General features: G+C 40.4%; 1 protein-coding gene across 1 annotated transcript in view; it reads left to right on the forward strand.

Moving 5' to 3' along the window:
* PRKAR2B (protein kinase cAMP-dependent type II regulatory subunit beta) overlaps window positions 1-21,655 on the forward strand; it is a 111,055-nt gene that overhangs the window by 60,021 nt on the left and 29,379 nt on the right. Inside the window, exons 3-4 of the mRNA XM_027968589.2 lie at window positions 10,123-10,175; window positions 17,749-17,832. Of these exons, the coding sequence (XP_027824390.1) occupies window positions 10,123-10,175; window positions 17,749-17,832 (137 nt within the window). The remainder of the gene's footprint in view (window positions 1-10,122; window positions 10,176-17,748; window positions 17,833-21,655) is intronic.

Genomic DNA, 21,655 nt, shown 5'->3' on the forward strand with positions numbered 1-21,655 from the left:
CTTATTTTATAGATTTTTAAGTTAAGAAGTTTTTCTCCCTATTTGTACGTAAACTGTGAGGTTGATTTCAGTATCTCTTCTCTCACCTTATAAGCCCCTAAAAAGAAACAGGGAGAGGAAGGCGTGGGTTCAGGGCCTTTACAAGGTAGGATTGCACTTCTCTGTCTCTCTGGAAAGATCATGCTGCTTGTCCTGTGAAAGGTGGTGTACATACCTTCTTGGCAGAGGTGACGTGTCACTTCACACTGATGCTTTGGGAACATAGGGGAGGAAAATTTCTCCAGTACCCTCTTTGGGTCTCTGGCAGGGCTTAAGAATTAAACTGATACAAGATTAACACAAGAAAAGCATACAAATTTTTATTGAATTTTAAATATACATAGGAGCCTTTGGGACTGCCCAGTTGGTGCTAGTGGTAAAGAACCCACCTGTCAATGCAGGAGACATAAGAGACATGGGTTTGATCCCTGGGTCGGGAAGATCCCCTAGAGGGGCCTGGCAACCCACTTAATATTCCTGCCTGGAGAATCCCATGAACAGAGAAGCCTGGCGGGCGTCCTTGAGGTCTGAAAGAGTTGGATACTACTGAAGCAACTTAGCCGCAGCAGGAGCCTTCACAAGAAAATGAAGACCCAAAGAAGTGACCAGAACAGGAGACTTTAATATCTTTTAGACAAAGGAAAAATAAATTTGTGAAGAGTTGACATGACAGAGGAATTTGAGCTGTGGGCAGTAACTGGTGAAGGAGAAGCAAGGTTTGTTTATGCAGCCTTCTCTGCCCGTAGTAAGAATGTTTCTTTTCCTCCTGGTATAGGCAGAAGAAGGTACTTTTCACATGGGAGGTTATCTCTTCTTTCAGGGAAGAGGACTGGGTAGAGGGGTGAAGGTCAGAGTGACTTTCCTGCTTTTGACATTTTCGCAAACTCCTTCAGCCTTAAATGGTATGTCAGAGTGCCACGTTTTGAGGTACTGTGTTTTGGGATGCCATGTCTTGAGCCCCATTAGTAGCCAGTGAGTAACTTGGCACTGTCTTGGAGACTGGTAACATTCTAAATGGAGGCAGTTCTGTGGACCTTCAGGCCTCTATGAAGATCACAGGGGTTTCCCACCATCCTGAGATAGACGTTCAGGGTAAACAAGATGTAAACTTCTGTTTTTTTAAGTCATGATGATTTGGGGATGCTTGTTGTGTAGCATAAGCTACTCTACCCTGACAGATGCAATTTCCTTAGGTCTAAGCGTCAAAAAAGAGATACCAGAATAACTGTTCATGTCTTCCACTATTTTTGTTAACATTTACTACGTGCCATTCATTCTTCCAAGTTCTAGAAATATAGCAGTGAACAAAATCTTCTCTTCTCAAGAAACGTCTTCCCATCCTTCATTGTTAGTTTAGGGAGTCCCTTCTTCTGCAAAGCCTTGCTCTCTGAGCGGCAGGCCACCTCTTTCTCTTCCTCGCTCCTGTGCACTTTGCACACACCCTCGTTGTGGCATTGATGGTATCGTGGTTATTCTGTCTTGCTTTCTAGGCTGTGATCGCCTAGAGAACAAGTAGTTTATACATGGTACATAGTTGTATGTAGTATTTACCAACAAGGAAACAAGGATCTACTTATAGCACAGGCAGTGGTACTCAATACTTCTAATGACTAAAATGGGAAAAGATTCCATTTGGATTAATTTATAAAAATTAAAAATTATATATGCAGAATATATAATAATAAAATATATATATATAACTGAGTCACTTTGCTATATACCTGAAACTACCACAATATTATAGATCAACTATATTTCAGTAAATATTTAAAAAGTACTATAAATATATAGACGTAGCAAATTACATAGTCTAATATAGAGTGATAATACATATACTTTGCATTGTTCTCCCTGCATCACCTCCCACATTTCAAACATTATTTTTTTAAGTGAGTAAGTTCAGACTTCCTGTGGGTCATTTTGCTTGGATGTGATTTGGGATCAAAGTGTGAACTTCTGTTTCTGGACATATTATCCAAATGCCTTTGCTCTGAGAGTTACGTGTTAAGATGATCGCTGATGTGTCACAGTGGATAGGTACCAGATTGTCTGGGCAAAAATGTGACTGAAGAGGGGAGGGGGTGTCTATGGCTTGTCGTCATGCCTCTTCCTTTTACTTAGTTATAACCAGTGTACTCCTCTACCAGTGTGTCTCAGTCTTATATTTATTATTGCCTCTGCCTCCAAGTCTGTTTTAGTCTTTTTCCCCCTAACTGTCGCCTCCATGAGATTTTAGTACAACAGATATACTGTGTATCTGGTTAAGTATTGTAGGAATACCTATTCTTTATATGGAAAAAAGGGCTTCCCTGGTGACTCAGTGGTAAGAATCCACCTGTCAATGCAGGAGACCCAGGTTTGATCCCTGGGGTTGGAAAGATCCCCTAGAGAAGGAAATGGCAACCCACTCCAGTATTCTTGCCTGGGAAATCCCACAGAGAGAGGAGCCTGGCGGGCTACAGTCCATGGGGTCACAGAAGAGAAGGACACTACTGAGCAACTAAACAACAATTGTATGTATATCTATGGTTTATATGGAAGAAAAGTAAAGTAAAAGTAAAGTTTGGTTTTTGCCCCTTCCCCCAACTAATCTTGTTTGAAAATGCATGCCTTAAACTAGTATTTGTAAAAGGTACTTTTTTTTCCTCTCTTTGTAGGAGCTCATTTCCACTTCAGTAAGCTAAGTTTAACCACATTGCATCAGAACTCTGTTGTCTAATACACCTGTGCTTTTATAATAGCTTTATTTCAAGCTGATTATCATTTAAATAAGTATGCTGAAATCTTAGTGCGTTGAGAACACTGGGGAAGTAAATTTTACATATTTTGCAGAAGTCCATTTTTCCCCTAGGTTTTCGACCTCTGAAGCACGCAGTCTTTCTCTGCAGGCCACATTTGCTTTTGATTCCTTCCGCAAATATTTATTGAGGCTGTACTGTGTGCAGGGCTCCGTGCCAGGTGCTGAGGCCCAGTGGCTCATGGAGCTGGGCCTGCTTCCTTTATTCTTTGTTGGCTTTTTCAGAACTCACAGGGTAAACTTGTCCAGGGCACAGCTGTTTTGACTGTACTGATTTTTATACATTCCCCAACAAAGTATAGTGGGCACTTGGTGAAAAACCCTGGAGTTGGTGTAATCCCTTGTGCAGTATTAAAAGAAAAAGATACTTGGTCCTGGTGCCTGGTACAGAGTTCCTAAAACCCTGGGGATCTCCTGATTTCTTTGGTGTGCTCACCAGAGTTTCTTGGCTGAGGGGCTTCTTGATAGCTTCAGAATGGGGGCTGGTCCCAGAAAGACCAAACTATGATTGGAAGCTTGGAACTCAGTCCAGCCTCGGAGTATGGGAAAGGGACTGGAGATGGAGGTTAATCACCAAAGGCCACTGGTTTAACCAAAGGCCACTGGTTTGTGCCCATGTAACAAAACCTCCATAGAAACCCCTAAACAACCAGCTGCAGAGAGCTTGCAGACTGGGGAGCACAGCACGAAGTTGGGAGGGTGGCATCCAGAGAGGGCGTGGAGGCTGTGCCCCTCCCACCATATCTCACCCTGTACTTCTCATCCTTTTGGCTATTCTTGAGTTGTATTCTTTATAATAAACCAGTAAGAGAAAGGCAAGTACTTCCCAAGTTTTATGAGTCATTCTACTGAATTATCAAACTAGAGGAGGGTGTTGTGGGAACCCTCAGTTTATAGCTGGTTGGTCAGAAGTATGGTAGCCTGGGAATTGTGATTGATGCCTAAAGTGGGGACAGTCTTGTGGGACTACTGCTTCAACTCTTGGGATATAATGCTAACTTTGGGTAGGTAGTGTCAGAATTGAAGTGAGTTTTTGGACACCCTATAGGAAATGATGTTGGAAAAGACAATGTGCTTTTAAATATAGGAAAATGGAATAAATATAGGAATATTTGGCCCTTGTCTGTCACATTGTGTGTGTGTGTGTGTGTGTGTGTGTGTGTGTGTGTGTGGGTGGGTAGTGCATGAAAATATTGAGGGCCAAGTCCCACAAGATGCAGACCCAATATATAGTTTTCACTTTTCTGTCCTGCAAACCCTGGCATTTGTCTGGCTATGCTAGTACACATTATACTGTCTGCAATGTGGGAAACTACTAAAATTCTTGGAGCATTCTAGATTACTATTGTATTATCCAAATACATATATACACAACTTTGCAGGAAAACTCAACATAGGGTTCACATAAAGAAGAAGGCTCTTTTTCTCATAACTGTGTAATTGCCAAACAGAATAGAGTATATAGTTTCAGGCTCAATTTCAGATTTCCCAGGAGGGATGGGGTACACTTGAAAAAAAAATTCAAGGCAGCTCAGGGTATCTGGATGCTTGGGCTTAAGGGTCTATCCAGATAGAGAGTCTTTCGTTCATTCATTTCTTGCATAGGTATTCACTAAGCTCCTAACCTCTGTGCCAGGTCCTTTGGTGAACAAGATGGAAGGTCCTCATTTTCACTCATCCTCTCTGTTCCCATTTTTTTGGACAAATAGTATACAAAGAACAACTTTTTATTCATTCATTCTATGTATTTTTGTTTGAGAGTCTATAATACAGGTAGATTATTGGGTGATATTTAAAAGAGACATCATCTCTGCCCTCGAGGACCTTCAAGCTGGTTTGTTCATCAGTCATTCTTTCAAAAAATGTGCACTGAGCCAGTCACTGTGCCAGGTTGGTGCTTTTCATGGTTGTTTAGTTGCTAAGTTGTGTCTTACTCTTTTGCAACCCCATGGACTGTAACCTGCCGGGCTCCTGTGTCTGTCGGATTTCCCAGGCAAGAATACTGGAATGGGTTGCCATTTCCTTCTCCAGGGGTTCTTCCCAACCCAGGGATTGAATCTGCGTCTCCTGCATTGCAGGTGGATTCTTTACCGCTAAGCCACTGGTCAGTACTAGGGACATAGAGAAATGAACATAGTTTTCGAAGCGCTACAGTTCTGCCTGGGCGGGGCATAGCTGGTAACCTGTTTGGTAAAGTGTTGGACACGACTGAGCGACTTCACTTTCACTTTTCACTTTCATGCATTGGAGAAGGCAGTGGCACCTCACTCCAGTGTTCTTGCCTGGAGAATCCCAAGGATGGAGGAGCCTGGTGGGCTGCCGTCTATGGGGTCGCACAGAGTTGGACACGGCTGAAGCGACTTAGCAACAGCAGCAGCAGTAGGTGATGGTAATGGACTCTGTCCACAGTGCAAAGGGAACACAGAGTGGCGTATCCTAAGTTAGCCCTTGTCTAAGCAAGAGGTCAGTGTTTGACTCTTGATCTCACTTTATTTTTTTGGCTTAAACCACAGAAATGTATTTTCTCACAGTCCTGGAGGGTAGAAAGCTAAGAGCAACGTGTCAGCATATTTAGTTTCTCATAAGGCTTCTCTCCTTGGTTTGCAGAAGACCACCTTCTCACTGTGCTGTCTCCTGGTCCTTCCTCCACTAGTGTGCATCCTTGGTGTGTCTCTGTGTCCAGAGTTCCTCTTATTATAAAGACACCAGTCAGATTGGATTAGGGCCCAACCTAGTTGTTTGATTTTAAGTTAATCACCCCTTTAAAGGCTCTGCCTCCAAATACTGTCACATTTTGAGGCATTAGGGGTTAGGGCTTCAATATATAAAACGTGGAGGGACAAAATTCAGCTTGTAAAAACCAGATTGTAAATATTTTAGGCTTGTAGGCCATAAAGTCTCTGTTGGAACTCACAACTCTGCCATTGATCTGATTTTTCGGCTGGGCCTGAAGAGAAGGGATGGCTTGGAAAGGAGGATGTGGGGGAAATTCCAATCAGAAGATACTGTGTCAGTGAAAGTAAGGAGGCGTGAGGGTCCCATGGCAGTGTAGGAGGTGCAGTAGATGAGTTTTAATATAGTGAAACTACCGCACTTCAGTGCCAGAGCTAAACCTTGTAATATTGGAACAACAGATGATTCAATGGAATGAACAGTCCAGAAAGAAATACGTGATAAGGTAGGTTTCACAAATCAGAAGAGTATTAAGTAATAATACTGAAGCAATTGATAAATTATTTAGAAAGAGAATAGATTCTTGCTAGTGACAATTTTTAGTCAGCATTTAGGGGCTTGAAACTTACAAATTAGAGGATTAAGATTTCCTTCTGTGAACTAAAACTGAAGATCAACATTAATGGGTCAAGGTGCTATATATAACAGGTTACCTTGAAGAACATAATATCTTACAATATCACCTCACTGAACATACAGACACCATTAGAATGGTTGACTTTGTGGTATCCACACTCCCAAGAGCCTCGGCTTTGGTTTAGTGTTCTGCTCTTGTTCTCTTAGGTTTTTTAATTTATGAAAATGGGCCTGTATTTTCACTGTGCACTGAGCCCTGCGAGTTATATATCAGTCCTGCCTGTGAGGTTGGTCAGACAGGGATAAAGAAAATTACAGAGCCAAGCTTTAGACGTAGATGCTCTCCTGCTTTTAGGAAAGTTGCGGCAACACAATTCTAGAGTCTGGGCCACGTTCTCAGGACTGTGTGTGTTGTATGTGTGTGCCTTGGGCTGTCCCAGTTCAGTTCAGTTCAGTTCAGTCGCTCAGTCGTGTCCAGCTCTTTGCAACCCCGTGAACTGCAGCACGCCAGGCCTCCCTGTCCATCACCAACTCCCTGAGTCCACCCAAACCCATGTCCATCGAGTCGATGATGCCATCCAACCATCTCATCCTCTGTCGTCCCCTTCTCCTCCTGCCTTCCATCTTTCCCAGGATCAGGGTCTTTGCCAATGAGTCAGCTCTTTGCATCAGGTGGCCAAAGTATTGGAGTTTCAACTTTAGCATCAGTCCTTCCAATGAACACCCAGGATTGACCTCCTCTAGGATGGACTGGTTGGAGTCCTTGCAGCCCAAGGGACTCTCAAGAGTCTTCTCCAACACCACAGTTCAAAAGCATCAATTCTTCGGCACTCAGCTTTCTTTACAGTCCAACTCTCACATCCATACATGACCACTGGAAAACGATAGCCTTGACTAGACGGACCTTTGTTGGCAAAGTAATGTCTCTGGTTTTTAATATGCTATCTAGGTTGGTCATAAATTTCCTTCCAAGGAGTAAGCATCTTTTAATTTCATTGCTGCAATTGCCATCTGCAGTGATTTTGGAGCTCAGAAAAATAAAGTCAGCCACTGTTTCCTCGTCTATCTGCCATGAAGTGATGGGACCAGATGCCATGATCTTAGTTTTCCGAATGTTGAGCTTTAAGCCAACTTTTTCACTCTCCTCTTTCACTTTCATCCACATTAGGCTGTCCCAGACTGATGCATTAAACAGTTTATTTGACAGACTCTCTCTTCCTCCCATCTCCTTCTCACCAAGGAAGCTTTTAATTGTGATTTGACTTCTGTGGTCTTCCTTCAGGGAGAGAGCTGGCTGGTTATGGTGACTCTGTAATAATTCAGGAAGTTAGTTACTAAGCTGGCATCCTGGTGATATTCATCAGTGAGGTTCTTTAATGGGAGCCTGTCCCTGGGAGAAGGCCTCCTCCTGTTAGATTTCTGAGGCAGAAGGCTGAGGTCCAGGCATTTTGTTGGTGAGTTCACCGAAGCCAGCAAGGGCAGAACAGTGGTTGAGAACAAGCCCTTTCCATAAAAAGGAATGAAGTTCCAGGACCTGCTACAATAAATTAATAATGTAATATACCAAAAACATTGAGTGTACACTTTACATGGGTGAATTGTATGGCATGTGAATTATATCTCAATAAAGCTGCTTTTTAAAACATTAAAAAAGAAGAAGAATAGGGCGTTTGGAGTGAGCTAGACAGGCCTGGGATCAAATCCTGTGGTTGTACCACATTGTGTGATCTTAGCCAAGATATATAACTATGCCCTGTTCTTTCATCTCCCAAGTGGTGATATGACACCTAGGGTTGTGAGACTAAAGGAGAAAATATACACCTGGTCAAGGCTTCTCATCCTCAGCACTGTTGACGTTTTGGATCAGATCATTCTTTGTTGGAAGGAGGGATGAGGGAGAGCTGTCCTGTGCGTGATGGGGTGTCTCCTAGCTTCCCCCAGCAGCTTAACCCCCTACAGATGTAACAGCCAAAATGTCTCCAGATGTTGCTTAAATGTCATGCTGGGGGACAGAATAGGCCCTGTTAAGAATCACTCACTGGCTAAGGTGTGTAGAACGATGCCTGTAAACAGAAAGCCACTGGCAGATTTCACAATAACATTGACAGTCCTTGGACTAAAGATGACAGTACTTCTGAGGCCCCTGGAAAGATGTTTGTCAGCCTTTCATCTGTCCTCTGCTCTTTAAATTTCTATGTCCATGCCAGAATCAAGTCCACATGGATTAAAGTGTGTGTGCTAAGTCTCTTCAGTTATGTCTGGCTCCTTGCGACCCTATGGACTGTAGCCTGGTAGGCTTCTCTGTCCATGAGACTCTGCAGGCAAGAGTACTGGAGTGGGTTCCCATCCCCTCCTCTAGGGATCTTCCCGACCTAGGGACTGAACACGTGACTTAGTATCTCCAGCATTGACAGGTGGGTTTTTTACCACTAGCACCACCTGGATTAAAGCATAAATGTAAAAAGGTCTTCCTTTACAAACTGAAAGAAGAGAAGTTACAGATCTGTAAATTTGCAAATAAAAAAGATTTGCAAATACCAAACTCAGAAGCAATGGTACTTTTGTGATGTTTAACATTGGGTTTAAATCATATTGGGGAATTTTTTTTCTCGATGCCATTACATTAAAAACAAAAAACATGAGTTGCTGCTGCTAAGTCACTTCAGTCGTGTCCGTCTCTGTGCGACCCCATAGATGGCAGCCCACCAGGCTCCCCCGTCCCTGGGATTCTCCAGGCAAGAACACTGGAGTGGGTTGCCATTTCCTTCTCCAGTAATTATAGTTAAAAAGCAAATTGGACGGAACTTCCTGCCGTCCAGTAGTTAGGACTCCGTGCTTTCACTACCTTGGTCTGAGTTTAATCCATAGTCTCGGAACTAAGATCCTGCAAGCACATAACATAGCCAAAGAAAAAAAGAAAATTGGATAAAATGATTATAAGAGATATGTCAAACTTGTATTGAGAAACCGGTGTAAATCAAAAAGAAAATAAAATACAGAAGTAAATATCTCAGGCATAGGGACAAAAGAGGATATACAGTCTGCCTACACACATTTGAAAATTGTTCAAATTCAATAATACTTAAAAATTTAAATCTTTTTTTCATTTAAATTGTCAATGATATCTAACTCTGTGGTACCATTTAGGGGAGTCTCCTCACACATTCCTTATAGAACACTGGATGGGTATAATCCCCCTGCGAAGAAATGTCGTGATAAATATGCCTTAAAAGTTGTCATACCTTTTAGCCCCCAAAATAACATTTGGGAATAATTCCACAACATAATCTGAAATGTCGACAAATATTTGTGCATTAAGATATTTACTGCAAGGTTGTTTCAATAGAAGCCAATTTTCTGGCTAGCGTTAAGGGGAGTAGTAAATTGGATCTTATGATAAATAATTAGCAGTCTTTAAAAAATATTTATAAAATATTTCCAGTGGCATGCAGAATTCTTACGGTGTTAAATGAAAAATCAAGTTTTAAAATTTTGAATGCAGTATGAACTGAGCTCAGAATAAAGACTGGAAAGGAATATGCAAAATATTAATAGTATTTATTCCTGGAAGATTGAATTATGGATAATTTATGCAAGTTACTCATAATTGCATGATTAAATTGACCATCTCAAAGCAGACTTAGATTTTGTGTGTGCCTGTTCTTTCCAGTAATTTTTGATCTTAACCATTTCTCCAGCTTGGAAATGAAGGTGAAAGAGGTTAGCTATGTTTCTCTGAGTAAAAGAAAGAAAAGAAGTTATCAGTGCCTAAAAGGGCAGCTTCATATTTTAGTAAATAACGTATAAATTGCAATAGCGGACTGGCTTTGGGGGGTAGACTACCTGCCCTGGATGAGGTGGATTCATGCTTTTTCACACCACAGCATTCTTCTTGTTCATTAATTTTTAAAGATATATTTATTGTAGCATGTTTCTTGGTGAAAGAATCTTTAAAATTTCCATGTTTATCTTTACAGTATGTGCAGAAGCTTATAACCCTGATGAAGAAGAAGATGATGCTGAATCCAGGGTATGTAGCTTACTGAATATATTAATTTTACATTATACTCTTGTCTTGGATAAGGAAAATAGTAATAGAAAAGATGTTAACAGGCTTATAGATTAACAGAAAGCATAATGGAATTATTTTGACTGTTTCTTTTTGTAGTCTTCTCTCTGATAGCTTACTGCTTCGTGTTCTGTGTAGTTACTTTGATCCAAAGCCTCTCTCTCTTTGGATAAAACGAAAGATGGACATCATAACTCACTGAAGTTGTGCTTTCATTTCTCTTGCAAAAATACAGCCTGTGATGAAAAATGTTTTTAGCTATCTTTCCCAAAGTGATAATGTTATTTTTCTTAGATAAGTAAGTATTTCTAGCAAAGAAAAATACTGGGAAAAGACTTTTGCTCCTACTAATTTATCACAACAGATGCTTACTCTGAAACAACAACAGACACAATAAAATTACATCTAAAGTGTCAGTACAGAAGTTATTATTTTTTAAAATCTGTGTATCTGATTGTTTGCTCAGAAACTGATTTGGAGGGCCTAAGGTTTTTATAAGAACTTGTCTGCTTTGAAACACTTTTTAAGCTGTGTCCTTTTGTTCCATTCTCCTATTACTTATTTAGTAGAAAGTAAACTAAATAGATTACTGAGCCTGGAAATGGAAAGTAATCATTTATTTATTTATTTTTGAGTACATTACAAACGTTTCTTTTTTTTCACTTGGTGTTAAAAAATGAAAAGAAAATCTGTTTCTGTAGCTCTGAAAAATACTTCAATAAGATTGAGTTTTATAGAAAAGCAGAATACTTGAGTCCCTAAGACATTACATCATTAAGCTCCCTGAAATGTAAATAAAATCCAGTGATAGAAAGATCAGGAACCTTAAATGACACAGAAGATTTTGAAGGAAATCCCATTTTACAATTGTCCATGATGGGGACAGTACCAGACTTGCAGTATTCACTTCTGAGAACCAAAACTTACATATTTTTATGAAATCCATAAATTCCAGTCTGAAAATTATGTTGCCTTAGGGTCAAGGTATCATCACTATGTTTAATGTGCTATAACCACCATAATGTGGTCCAAGCAACCCTCCCCTATCCTATTTATGTATTTCAACGAAACAATAATAGGCTACTTTGAAGACAGCAGTGTGTGTGTGTGCGTATGTGTGTATGTATATGTGCTCAGTCATGTCCGACTCTTTGCAACCCCATGGACTGTAGCCCTCCAGACTCCTCTTTCCATGCAATTTTCCAGGCAAGAATGCTGAAGTGGGTTGCCATTTCCTACTCCAATCATACTTTGTATTTGTGTATAAATGTATATGATAAAGCTTAGTAATTGAGATGTTTGATGAGCTGGTTTGACTTAGTAAAAATTTAAATTAAAAAGAACATTTAAAAATATAGTTTGAAAGCAATATATGGTATCTCATGGACTCGATGACTGTTAGCTACCATTTGGTCCATGCCATAGGTAAAGTGGTTTGACTGGATCACCCCAACTAATTGCTGACAGTCTTGTTGGGAGGACTATACCAGATAAGAATCATCTGGCTGGGGGAAAGAAACCCCTAATCACATTGAGATTAAAAAACAAAAACATTAGGGAACTATTGGACATGTGCTTGGAGATCTTACAGAATTCCTGAGAGAGTTAAAGAAAACCCCAGGCTGTGGCTAGCAGGCAGGAGCCAGCCCCCTCTGGGGCCCTTTCACAGCACTGGTGTAGCACTTAAGAGTATCAATACTGAAAGGGACTCAGCTGCCACTAGCTCTTACGTCTCTCAGTTCACAATCCTAGTTTCCTTGTGGAGAGTTTTCACAGACCTGACTTTGGGGTTGGGGGCCAGGCCAAGGAGTACAGACTTAACTGGCCTCACTTAAAATGAGGGTATCCTGCAATCCCACTCCTGGGCATATATCCAGAGAAAACTTTAATTCAAAAAGATGCATGTACCCTGGTGTTGATAGCACCACTTATATAATAGCCAAGACTTGGAAACAACCTAAATGTCCCTCCACAGGTGAATGGATAAAGATGTGGCAGATACATACAATGGATACTACTCAGCCACAAAAAAGAATGGAGCAGTGCCATCTGTAGCAACACAGATAAACCTAGAAATTGCTATACTGAGTGAAGTGAGACAAAGACAGATACCATATGATATCACTTGTATATGAAATCTTAAAAAATTGTATAAGTCAATTTATTTACAAAACAGAAATAGACTCGTAGACATAGAAAACAAATTTATGGTTACCATAGCAGATAGTGGGAGTTGGAGGAGAGAGAAATTAGGTGTTTGGGATTAACATATACACACTACTGTATATATGTATTTATAAAATAGGTAAAGAACAATAACCGACATAGCATAGTGAACTGTATTCAGTATTTATAATAACCTATAATGGAAAATAATCTGAAAAACATATATATATATATATATATATATATATATAACAATTGCTTTACATCTGAAACTAACACAACTTTGTAAATTAACTATAATTTTTTTAAAGGTATATAAATAGATAGATAAGGGCAGTTCCTGGTGAAGGAGGCATCTTGTGGGTTGGACATTCAACCCAAGTTGTGCCTGTCACCCTTCGATGTTACTTTAGTAGATTTTTGGTAATTATTTCATGATTAATCATTATAATAAAGTGTCTTGGTGTTTTCATTAAGTTGACTGTTCTCTAACCATGTTGCTAAAAACTACAATTTTTTGTCTTACTAATAGATACTATAAGGCAATTTGTACCATAGCCTTTAGAAATGATTATTATAGATTTCAAAATTAATTGGCTTTAGAAAATGTCCATAAGGAAAACACACAGTGCATTTTGATAAATTAACCTTTCATTTGGACATTTTGCCTTATTTCAAAGACTGTTTATTTTATTGGGCTTCCCTGGTGGGTCAGTGGTAAAAAAAAAAAATCTGCCTGCCAGCCTGCCAAGCAGGAGACACAAGTTTGATCCCTGTGTCTGAGAGATCCCCTGAAGAAGGAAATGGCAACCCATTCCAGTATTCTTACCTAGAGAATCCCATGGATAGAGGAGCCTGGTGGGCTACAGTCTGTAAGGTCATGAAGAGCTGGATACAACTTAGTGACTAAGCAACAACAACAACCTGTAATCTCAGAGCTGTGTAAATAGATATTTTTTTTTATCAAATAATATGTATTCAAAGAAAACTTAAGTATTTAAGATTGACTTTGGAAAATAAGAAATTAGATTTTACTTGGAATACCTTTAATAAATGGAAATGTAAGGGTTATGTACATCTAGCATGTAGAAACGGGCAGAGAAGAGCTAGTAAATTTAAGAGTACAGTACTTCTTCATTTTGTACTCCATGAAATGTTTTGGGAGTGCTTTCTGCATATCTGGTCGAATGCTAAGTGTACAGTGGTGAGCATGATGGACAAGTCCTTGCCGTCTTGGAGCTCAGAGTCTAATAACAGAAGCTAACAGAAAGCTAGCAAATTAGCAGTCACAAAATATGAACTGTTGAAAGGACAGTGTGATAGGGTGTAGGAATTAAAACGAAACCCCCCAGATCAACTAGGTCCCTAATGAAACAGAATAGAGGGAGAAGGGCTCCTTGAAGTGAGACCAGAGGATGAACAGGGCGAGAATCTTGCCAAAAGTCTGGGAGTGCATTTTGGGTTGACCCACGCCCATCAGAGTGGGAAGAGTCTGAGGCTCTGAGTGAGGGCTGGTGTGGCTGGAGCTGAGTGGCTGAGGGGAAGATGCAGGAGGAGGTGGGAATGTGATGGCCTCTACCAAGGGTTTACTCTGGAGAATGGGGTGTTCTGATTTAAACTTTTAAAAGATTACTTTCAGCTCTGTGTGGAGAACATATTGGACAGATATGAAAACATCTTGTACAGACTTCCCTTGCTTAACAAAATAGACACAGTGTTTTCTTTAAAGAAAAGGTGTCAGTCTTATTGTTTCTTCTATTTTTTTTAAATTGAAAGGCTACGGAGGTTTATAGCAGTAGTTGACACACTTTTCCTGTAAAGTTTCTTTTTTCCTGGGAATTCTATTTTCAAATAATTGATACTTCATGCTTTGGGGGCCTTTCAGTTTCTGTCACAACTCTTCAGCTCTGCTGTTTCAGCTTAAAAGCAGCTGTAGATAATACATAAACAAACACGTGTGGCTGTGACCCATGAAACTTTACTTGTGGAGATTTGAATTACTTATACTTTTCATATGTTAGGAAACATTCTTTTGATTATCCTCCCACAGTCATTAAGAAAATCGTTGTCAGTGTAGGGATCCTACAGAAAGAAATGTGGCCTTCAGGCAATGGTGTGCTGACCTTGGCTTATAGTAAGAACTCTGTGGCTAGCCTGCCTGGGGTGAATCCCAGCACTACAGCTTCTCAACTGTGTCACACTGAAGAAGTTGCCTGGGCAAGTTGATTTTCTTACGTCTTTCCTTTTGAGAGGCCATGCATTGTTTGTCTTTCTCTGACTTATTTCACTGAGCAGTCACCTGCTTCGTGGAGCCTGTTACTAGGATGTGTGTGGGCACACGCTCAGTTGAATCCAGCGGAATGTGACCCTATGGACTATAGCCTGCCAAGCTCCTCTGTCCATGGAATTTTCCAGGCAAGAATACTGGAGTGGGTTGCCATTTCCTACTCCAGGGAATCTTTCTGACCCAGAGATTAAACCCATGTCTCTTGGGTCTCCTGCATTGGCAGGCAGATTCTTTACCACTGTGCCATCTACACTCCCTATTACTAGAATAAAGCTAATGTTTGTGAAGCCCTTAAAACAGTGCCTGGCACATGGTAAATGCCACATCAATATTTGTTTGAACAAAAAGATTTTTATCTTGAAATCAGAAATAAATAATAAAAACCAAAATCACCCCTAGTAGAAATCACGCTTGGGCACATAGAAGACCTTAATTGTCCAGAGGCAGATCTCGGATGTCAGATCCCACCAAAGCCAACAGAAGGAAATGAGTCTGTAGGAGGAGGAGAGCATCTGAACAGTTGGTACAGGGCAGGGAGGGCAGAGCTTCAAAGATTCACCTGATTTCTGACTGTTTGCTTTTCAGCATGCAGAGCAGGAATTTTAATGGCAGAGGTTGAGGGTGAGCGGCGAGTATGGTAGATAAAAGACCCTGACAAGTGATGGCAGGCAGAAGGAAGAGAGGGGAATAAAGAAAGCAGGGAGGAGAGCGGTACGCAGTAGCAGCAGTAGCAGGATGGAGAAACAAAATTTGGAACTGTGAATCCATAAGAGAAGTAGCAGGAGAAAGAGAGAGAAGAAGAAGACAGGTTTTTGTGTGACGTGTTCATACGAAGTGAATGGGTTGGGGGAGAAAGACTTAAATTGATGAGGAAAAGTAAATCAGGTGCAATATGGTGTTGAAAATGATTGAAGAAGACAGTTTCAGTGATATACATTTTATTTAATGCTGCATGAAGCAGGCAGTCCCCATTCCCGAGGGTCCAGAGAACTGCACAGTGGGGTGGAGGGCAGGAAGCTTTTAGAGGATAAAGAATAAGGAACAAGGAAGAGAAAAACAGAAAGTGAATGAGGAACAAGGAAGTGAGCATGGAGCCCAGATTTGGCTTGGCCTTTGGGGACCGGCTGACTGGATACACTGTATTGCTGGCGAAGTGGAGCGTTTCTAGAGACATGGGAGTGATCTCAGCTTTGCTTTGCTGATGTGGCACCCTGGGCAGGGGTGGCTCCATCTTGGGCTCAGGAAATTATTTTCAACATCTGTGACATGGTATCCCCAACCTTTTCTTTCTGCGGAGAGAGCTTCTCAGTAGGCAAACATTTCTGATCACTTCAGTTTGAAGTTCCAGATGGTTTTTGTGAAGTGAGAAATAACTTTTTGTTTTGTTTGCTTGTGTTAAAATCATCCTTATTTGACGTAGGCAGATATGAATTTTGGTTGGCATGATTTAGTTCATATCCAAATTTTTAAAGTTTCTTAAACAGCAGTGAGTTCTTAGGCAGCAGGATCTGCTTTTTCTAGGTCCACACGCCATAACAGAATCTAGTTTGATGTGAATATTGGTTAGATAGGAAACACTAGTTTGCATATCCCTTACCCTTTTAGAGAAAAATCTGCAACAGCTGCCTTCTCTCACTGGCTAATAGTTGTGAAGAGTACACAGATGAATAGTACACATATACTGTACATTTCCTGAGTTCTTCTTGGGCCTCTGGCTTTTAGCCATCTGAGATGGGTTTGAAATGCTGGTTTTAATTTCCCATTGTAAGTTTTGATATAGTCATGGACACAAAGCTCAGCACTGGCCGACCCTGGTTGTTCTGATGGTGGGGCCCCTACTCATCATCACGTCCTCCGGTCACTGTGTGTGTGACATTAGAGTAGGAAAAGGTGATGTAAGGGTCTCCAGGAGACCCACGAGGTGTCTTCTGCTTTTAGGACCATCTCTTGCCTCGTTACCCCATTTTATAGTTATATGGTACCCATGTTCACAAAAGAACGGGCCTTTGGGTCCAAGTCAGTTGAGCCTTCCGGTGGTCAGAAGGGACTCTGAAGAGCTGGCCAGCTCACTTACCGAGGGCATTCTCTTGGCCTTCGCCCTCCAGGCTGAAAGTTTGAGCACCTCGGGCAGTGGTCTTCTTTGAGCTCATTCTCAAATGAGCGCAGCAGGAGTGTTAGATTCCTTTTCCCTCAAATCCATAGTCTCCTGATGTGACAGTACATGATTGCTTGCTCCCTGTGCAAAATCACTCCCTGTGGGCTCGGTTAAATGTGTCATGCATAAAATGTATTTAATATCGAATATACAGGTAAGAATGTACTCACGTCTAGACATTTTATCAAGTTTTGAAGAAAGGGGCTACATTCTGAAAGAGTATTAAGTTTAGTGGTAAAAAGTATGAAACAGTATTAAAGAATATTAAGAGTATTAAACAGCATAAGGGCTTCCCAGGTGGGGCTCGAGGCAAAGAATCTGCCTGCCAGTGTGGGACACATGAGATAAGGGTTTGATCCCTGGGTCGGGAAGATCCCCTGGAGGAGGGCATGGCAATCCACTTCAGTATTCTTGCCTGGAGAATCCTGTGAACAGAGGAGCCTGGCAGACTATTAGTGGAAAATTTCCTGGTAGTATTAAATAGTAGAATAGGGACTAAAAGATTTTGATGGGCTTCCAGGTGAGGTCGCAAAGAGTCAGATACACCTGAGGGGACTTAGCATGCAAACAGAATAAAGACAGTCTGTAGATTTTCAACATAACTGTTACAACACTTAGTCCTTTTTATGTTCCCGATGGACCTTCAGAGTCTTTAGTGATTAGCCCATCCAGACCTTTACAGAATGAACTTGCTAACCTGGGGGAAACACTTCTTTGGGAAACATTCAAGTGCTGTATTGATTAATGCCCACCACCTCCCTGAGACAAGTTGTATTACTTTCCCCTATTAGCAGGCTGGTAGTTAATGTCTAGTCACCTAAAGTGAACCTCAACTGTAACCATTCTTCCTTCTAATGTCCTGCTAGGAAATTTTATCCATTATGAGTAAGGAGACTAGTCTAATTGTGGATTTGGTGTTCTTATAGATTATACATCCCAAAACTGACGATCAGAGAAATCGATTGCAAGAGGCTTGCAAAGACATCCTGCTATTCAAGAACCTGGATCCGGTAAGATGAATCTCAGTAATAGAGATGATTTTTTTCAGTGTCCATATGAAGAACTGTGAAGGGTCTTGGATTTCACCCTCTTTACAAGCTGACATCACCCAGGGCAATGCAAAGGCCCCACCACAGATGCCTGTGTGTGCATTGGGTTGTGTTCTGGTTGCTGAGAGGTGACTGCTGTCAGAGCAAGTATGAGTGCCTGCTGTGTGTTGGGGGAAGGCGTTAGGTCATTCATCAAAGGTTACTGCAGACACAGCTCTGAGAAGTGGCCCAGATGAAGAGAGGCTAAGACTGCATTCTTCGTCCACTCAGTAGGGGTATGCAAGGTCCATGGGGGAGTGCCTCTCTCACCAGCCAGTATTATATTTTAATGTATGACTTTTATATTATACATATTTTAAAAGTAAACTTCTACTTGACTTTAAAGGTAGAAGGATTTTTTTTTTTTTTCTTCATAAAAGTTTTGAAATCTCTCATCTTTGGTTTGGGATGTATTTCTAGAATCCCCTCTCTCAGAAGGAGTGATCATGCTGTTCAGACTTTGCCCTGCATCCTGACGTCAGTGCCCTGCACCCTGACCTCAGTGCCCTGCTCCCTGACCTCAGTGCCCTGCTCCCTTCTTTGCAGATTATGCTCAATCATTGCTGTTTGGTCATTTGGGGAAGAACCCTTGCTACCAAGTTCTCATGTGAAACCTGAATCAACTTGTATAACTTATTTCAGTTCTTTTTTTGGTCAGACTGAACATCTTAATAGTTTTCAGATTGATGCCAGAGAAGAAAACATTACATCAAAACCCGCTCTTACAAGATGAAGTCTTTTTTAGAAGGCCATTTTTATAAAGAATACTTTAAAATACATTTCATGCTGCATTATACCAAGTCTTCTATGCTGGGTCATATTATACCCTGAAATTACTTTTTAAAGCTCCTTGTCTGATACCAGTTATGTTTATGTTATATCCTCCAGGATCACAGATTACATTTTGTAACTTTGGAGATTTTATTTTAGGACCACATAGTACAAGTTTTGCCCACTTTGATCCAGGTCCTCCAGAATTATCACCTAAACTAAAGCTGTAAAGAATGGGGTTGCTGGTAACTAATGATGGAAGAAGAAGAAATGGAATTAAGATAGAAAGTGTAGGAATTTAGTTTATGAGTGAAAAACATTTCCTGGTAGTATTAAATAGTAGAATAAGCAACTAAAAGATTTTGATGGGCTTCCAGATAATCTTAGATTTCTTTTATCTAGAATGATAATGATTCTGTGAAACAAAGGACATGGAAACTATGATCTCTAGTGATCTTTCACCAAAATGAATTCAAATAATTGTTAGTGAAAAGATACAACATTGTCAGTGTGTGTGTCTAAGATGGTAATTTTGGTATTGGAATTAAATTAATTTAGTATTTAATTCTTTTGCTTCAGATAGACCTAGAAGACAGCTATGAAATTAACCCTTAGTTTTATCCTTAGGGGTAGGCTTCAGCAAGGAGATTCTATTTTCAGGCCAGAACTTTGCATGGGAAAATTGCAGGGTCACCAAAAACAGTTTCTCAAGCTTTAATATGCCTATACATCATCGGAGGGTCTTGTTTAAAATGCAGATTCTGATGAGTAGATCAGTGGTGGGGCCTGAGTTTGTATTTCTCACAGGCTCCCAGGTGATAGCAGTGCTCTCCTCTCACAGCCACACTTTGAGTAGGAAGGACTAGAACCCCATGTGAAGATCCTCCAGGGCAGTGTTTTGGTACTACCATGTGTTATTTTGTTTGTTTACTTTCCTATTCATTTCAGCCAGTATTTTAATGCTTCAGCAGTGATAACAGGCATCAGTGAAATAGCTGCCAGTTATAGTTTCCTTGGATGCTGCCTGTTCTGTTCCATCCTCTAAAGTAAATTGATTTTTCTTACCATTGTAACTTTAATTCTTTCAAAGCATTGTGAAAAGTTTGATTGCATTTTAAATAATAATAAAACTTTACCTATGTATTCTGACAGGGAGCATCTTTACTTAAATACAGTGGTTATTTTTATAAACATAGGATTTTTTTTAGACTTTTTAAAGATTTTACTGCTCTGTTGAAGGTCATATATATATATATATATATATTTAAAGGTCACAGTTTGTAAGGACAAAAAAGAAAAAGTCAGTTCATGAAATTACCAAGTTCATAAATTACCATTGTTGAATATTTTATTGGGAAGAAGTAAACGTATTTATATAGTTGTTTCCAAAAGATCTTTTTTTGAATTTGATCTCATACCATCTTGATTTATTTCTCTACTATCTTAAATCCTTCTAAGAACAATACAGAATATAACTAAGTAAAAATTAATTTTTCTCAGAAAATAACCACTTGAAATAAGAAATTTATCCCCAAATATAGCAGGTTGAAGATTTTAAGTTCATATTTTAAGCAAATTTCTAGTTTTTTATCATATATATATTTTTGCCGTAACCCAAATGCATGTAAATTGAATTACATACTTCATTTATATAATCTGCATATCATATAGCAGCTCCTTTCAGGTCAATTCCTTGACCACCCACTGTGTTCCAGGGCCTGTATAAAGCGTAGGATGCCACAAAAATACTCAGACATCGTTCTTGTGCTGTTGGAACTTATACTTGGTGAGGGATTCAAATACATATAAAAATCCATTTGGTGAAATGTGATAAATGCTGTAATATGGTCAGGGCTAGGGAAGGATGAGGGCTTCTCAGCCCCACCTGAGGATCCAGGAAGCCAGAGAGACACTTGAACTGAGCCTCAGGAAATGAGTCAGGAATTGCCAGTTGAAAGAAAAAACTGGAGAGTGTCAGCACTGGAGTCTGAAGTGGAAGACATCCATTGGTGGGGGCTGAGATGTACATGCTGTGTCAGGAAGGACCCGTGCGGCGCGCCACACAGGAGCAGTGGACACGCGCTCTACGTAGGCAGTAGCGTTTTAAGCAGAGACAGTAACAGTCAGGGGTGGCTAAGGTCACTGTGGTGACAGTGTAGGGGTGGAATTAAAGGTGAGAGAGGGACAGGTCAGGAACAAAAGGACGGAGCTCAGTGAGGAAACAGCGATCCATGCCTTGTTAAGGGGGAAAGAAACAGACTCAGCTGAGGAAGGGGAGAGAGTAATGATTTCATAAAGTACTCAGGACGAGCAGAAGTTGGTCCTTGGTGATCACATGAATTGAGGCCTAACAGAAAGAGTCTTGGATGAGCCCCAGCGTCTGGTGCCTTTCCCTGAAAAGGGAGAACTTGGGAGGAGGAAGGGGAAGCCGAGATTACGGATTGGCAAGAAGCACGGTCGTGGCTTTGTATCCACTGTCTCATTTGACTTCCTTAAAGGCGTTGTTTAGCTTGAAAATCTAGCACCTCCTAAACCTCAGAACATTTTTTCCTGGAGTTCTGTATATTCATACATTGAGCCCAGCATTTATAATTATTAATCTCTTTGAAGATATTCTTTTCATGAATATTTTAATGCTCAACTCAGTAGGCCATGTTTCTTCTGAAATACTTCTAATTTGAGGCAAACTGAAATAATTGTCCTATGTTATATGATAGGCTCTTTCACTAATGGAGAGTAAATTGTTATTTTTTAAGGGAGTCAAGGCCCTTTTACTGAGCTCAGTCTCGAATTTGCATTCTGTAGGCGAATAAGATGTGGTTTTCCTACAGGAGCTGTCAGTCCCTGAGATAAGCCTCTGCATATTAAATATTTCCTACATTCTTTGCACTCTGTGCATAATTATGGGGAAATTAACATTCTGATTGACTAGAACAGATACCTGTCACACAGAGAAGTTCTAAAAGAAATAATT

The sequence above is a fragment of the Ovis aries genome, chromosome 4 (assembly GCF_016772045.2).
Source record: "Ovis aries strain OAR_USU_Benz2616 breed Rambouillet chromosome 4, ARS-UI_Ramb_v3.0, whole genome shotgun sequence".
Classification (NCBI taxonomy): domain Eukaryota; kingdom Metazoa; phylum Chordata; class Mammalia; order Artiodactyla; family Bovidae; genus Ovis; species Ovis aries.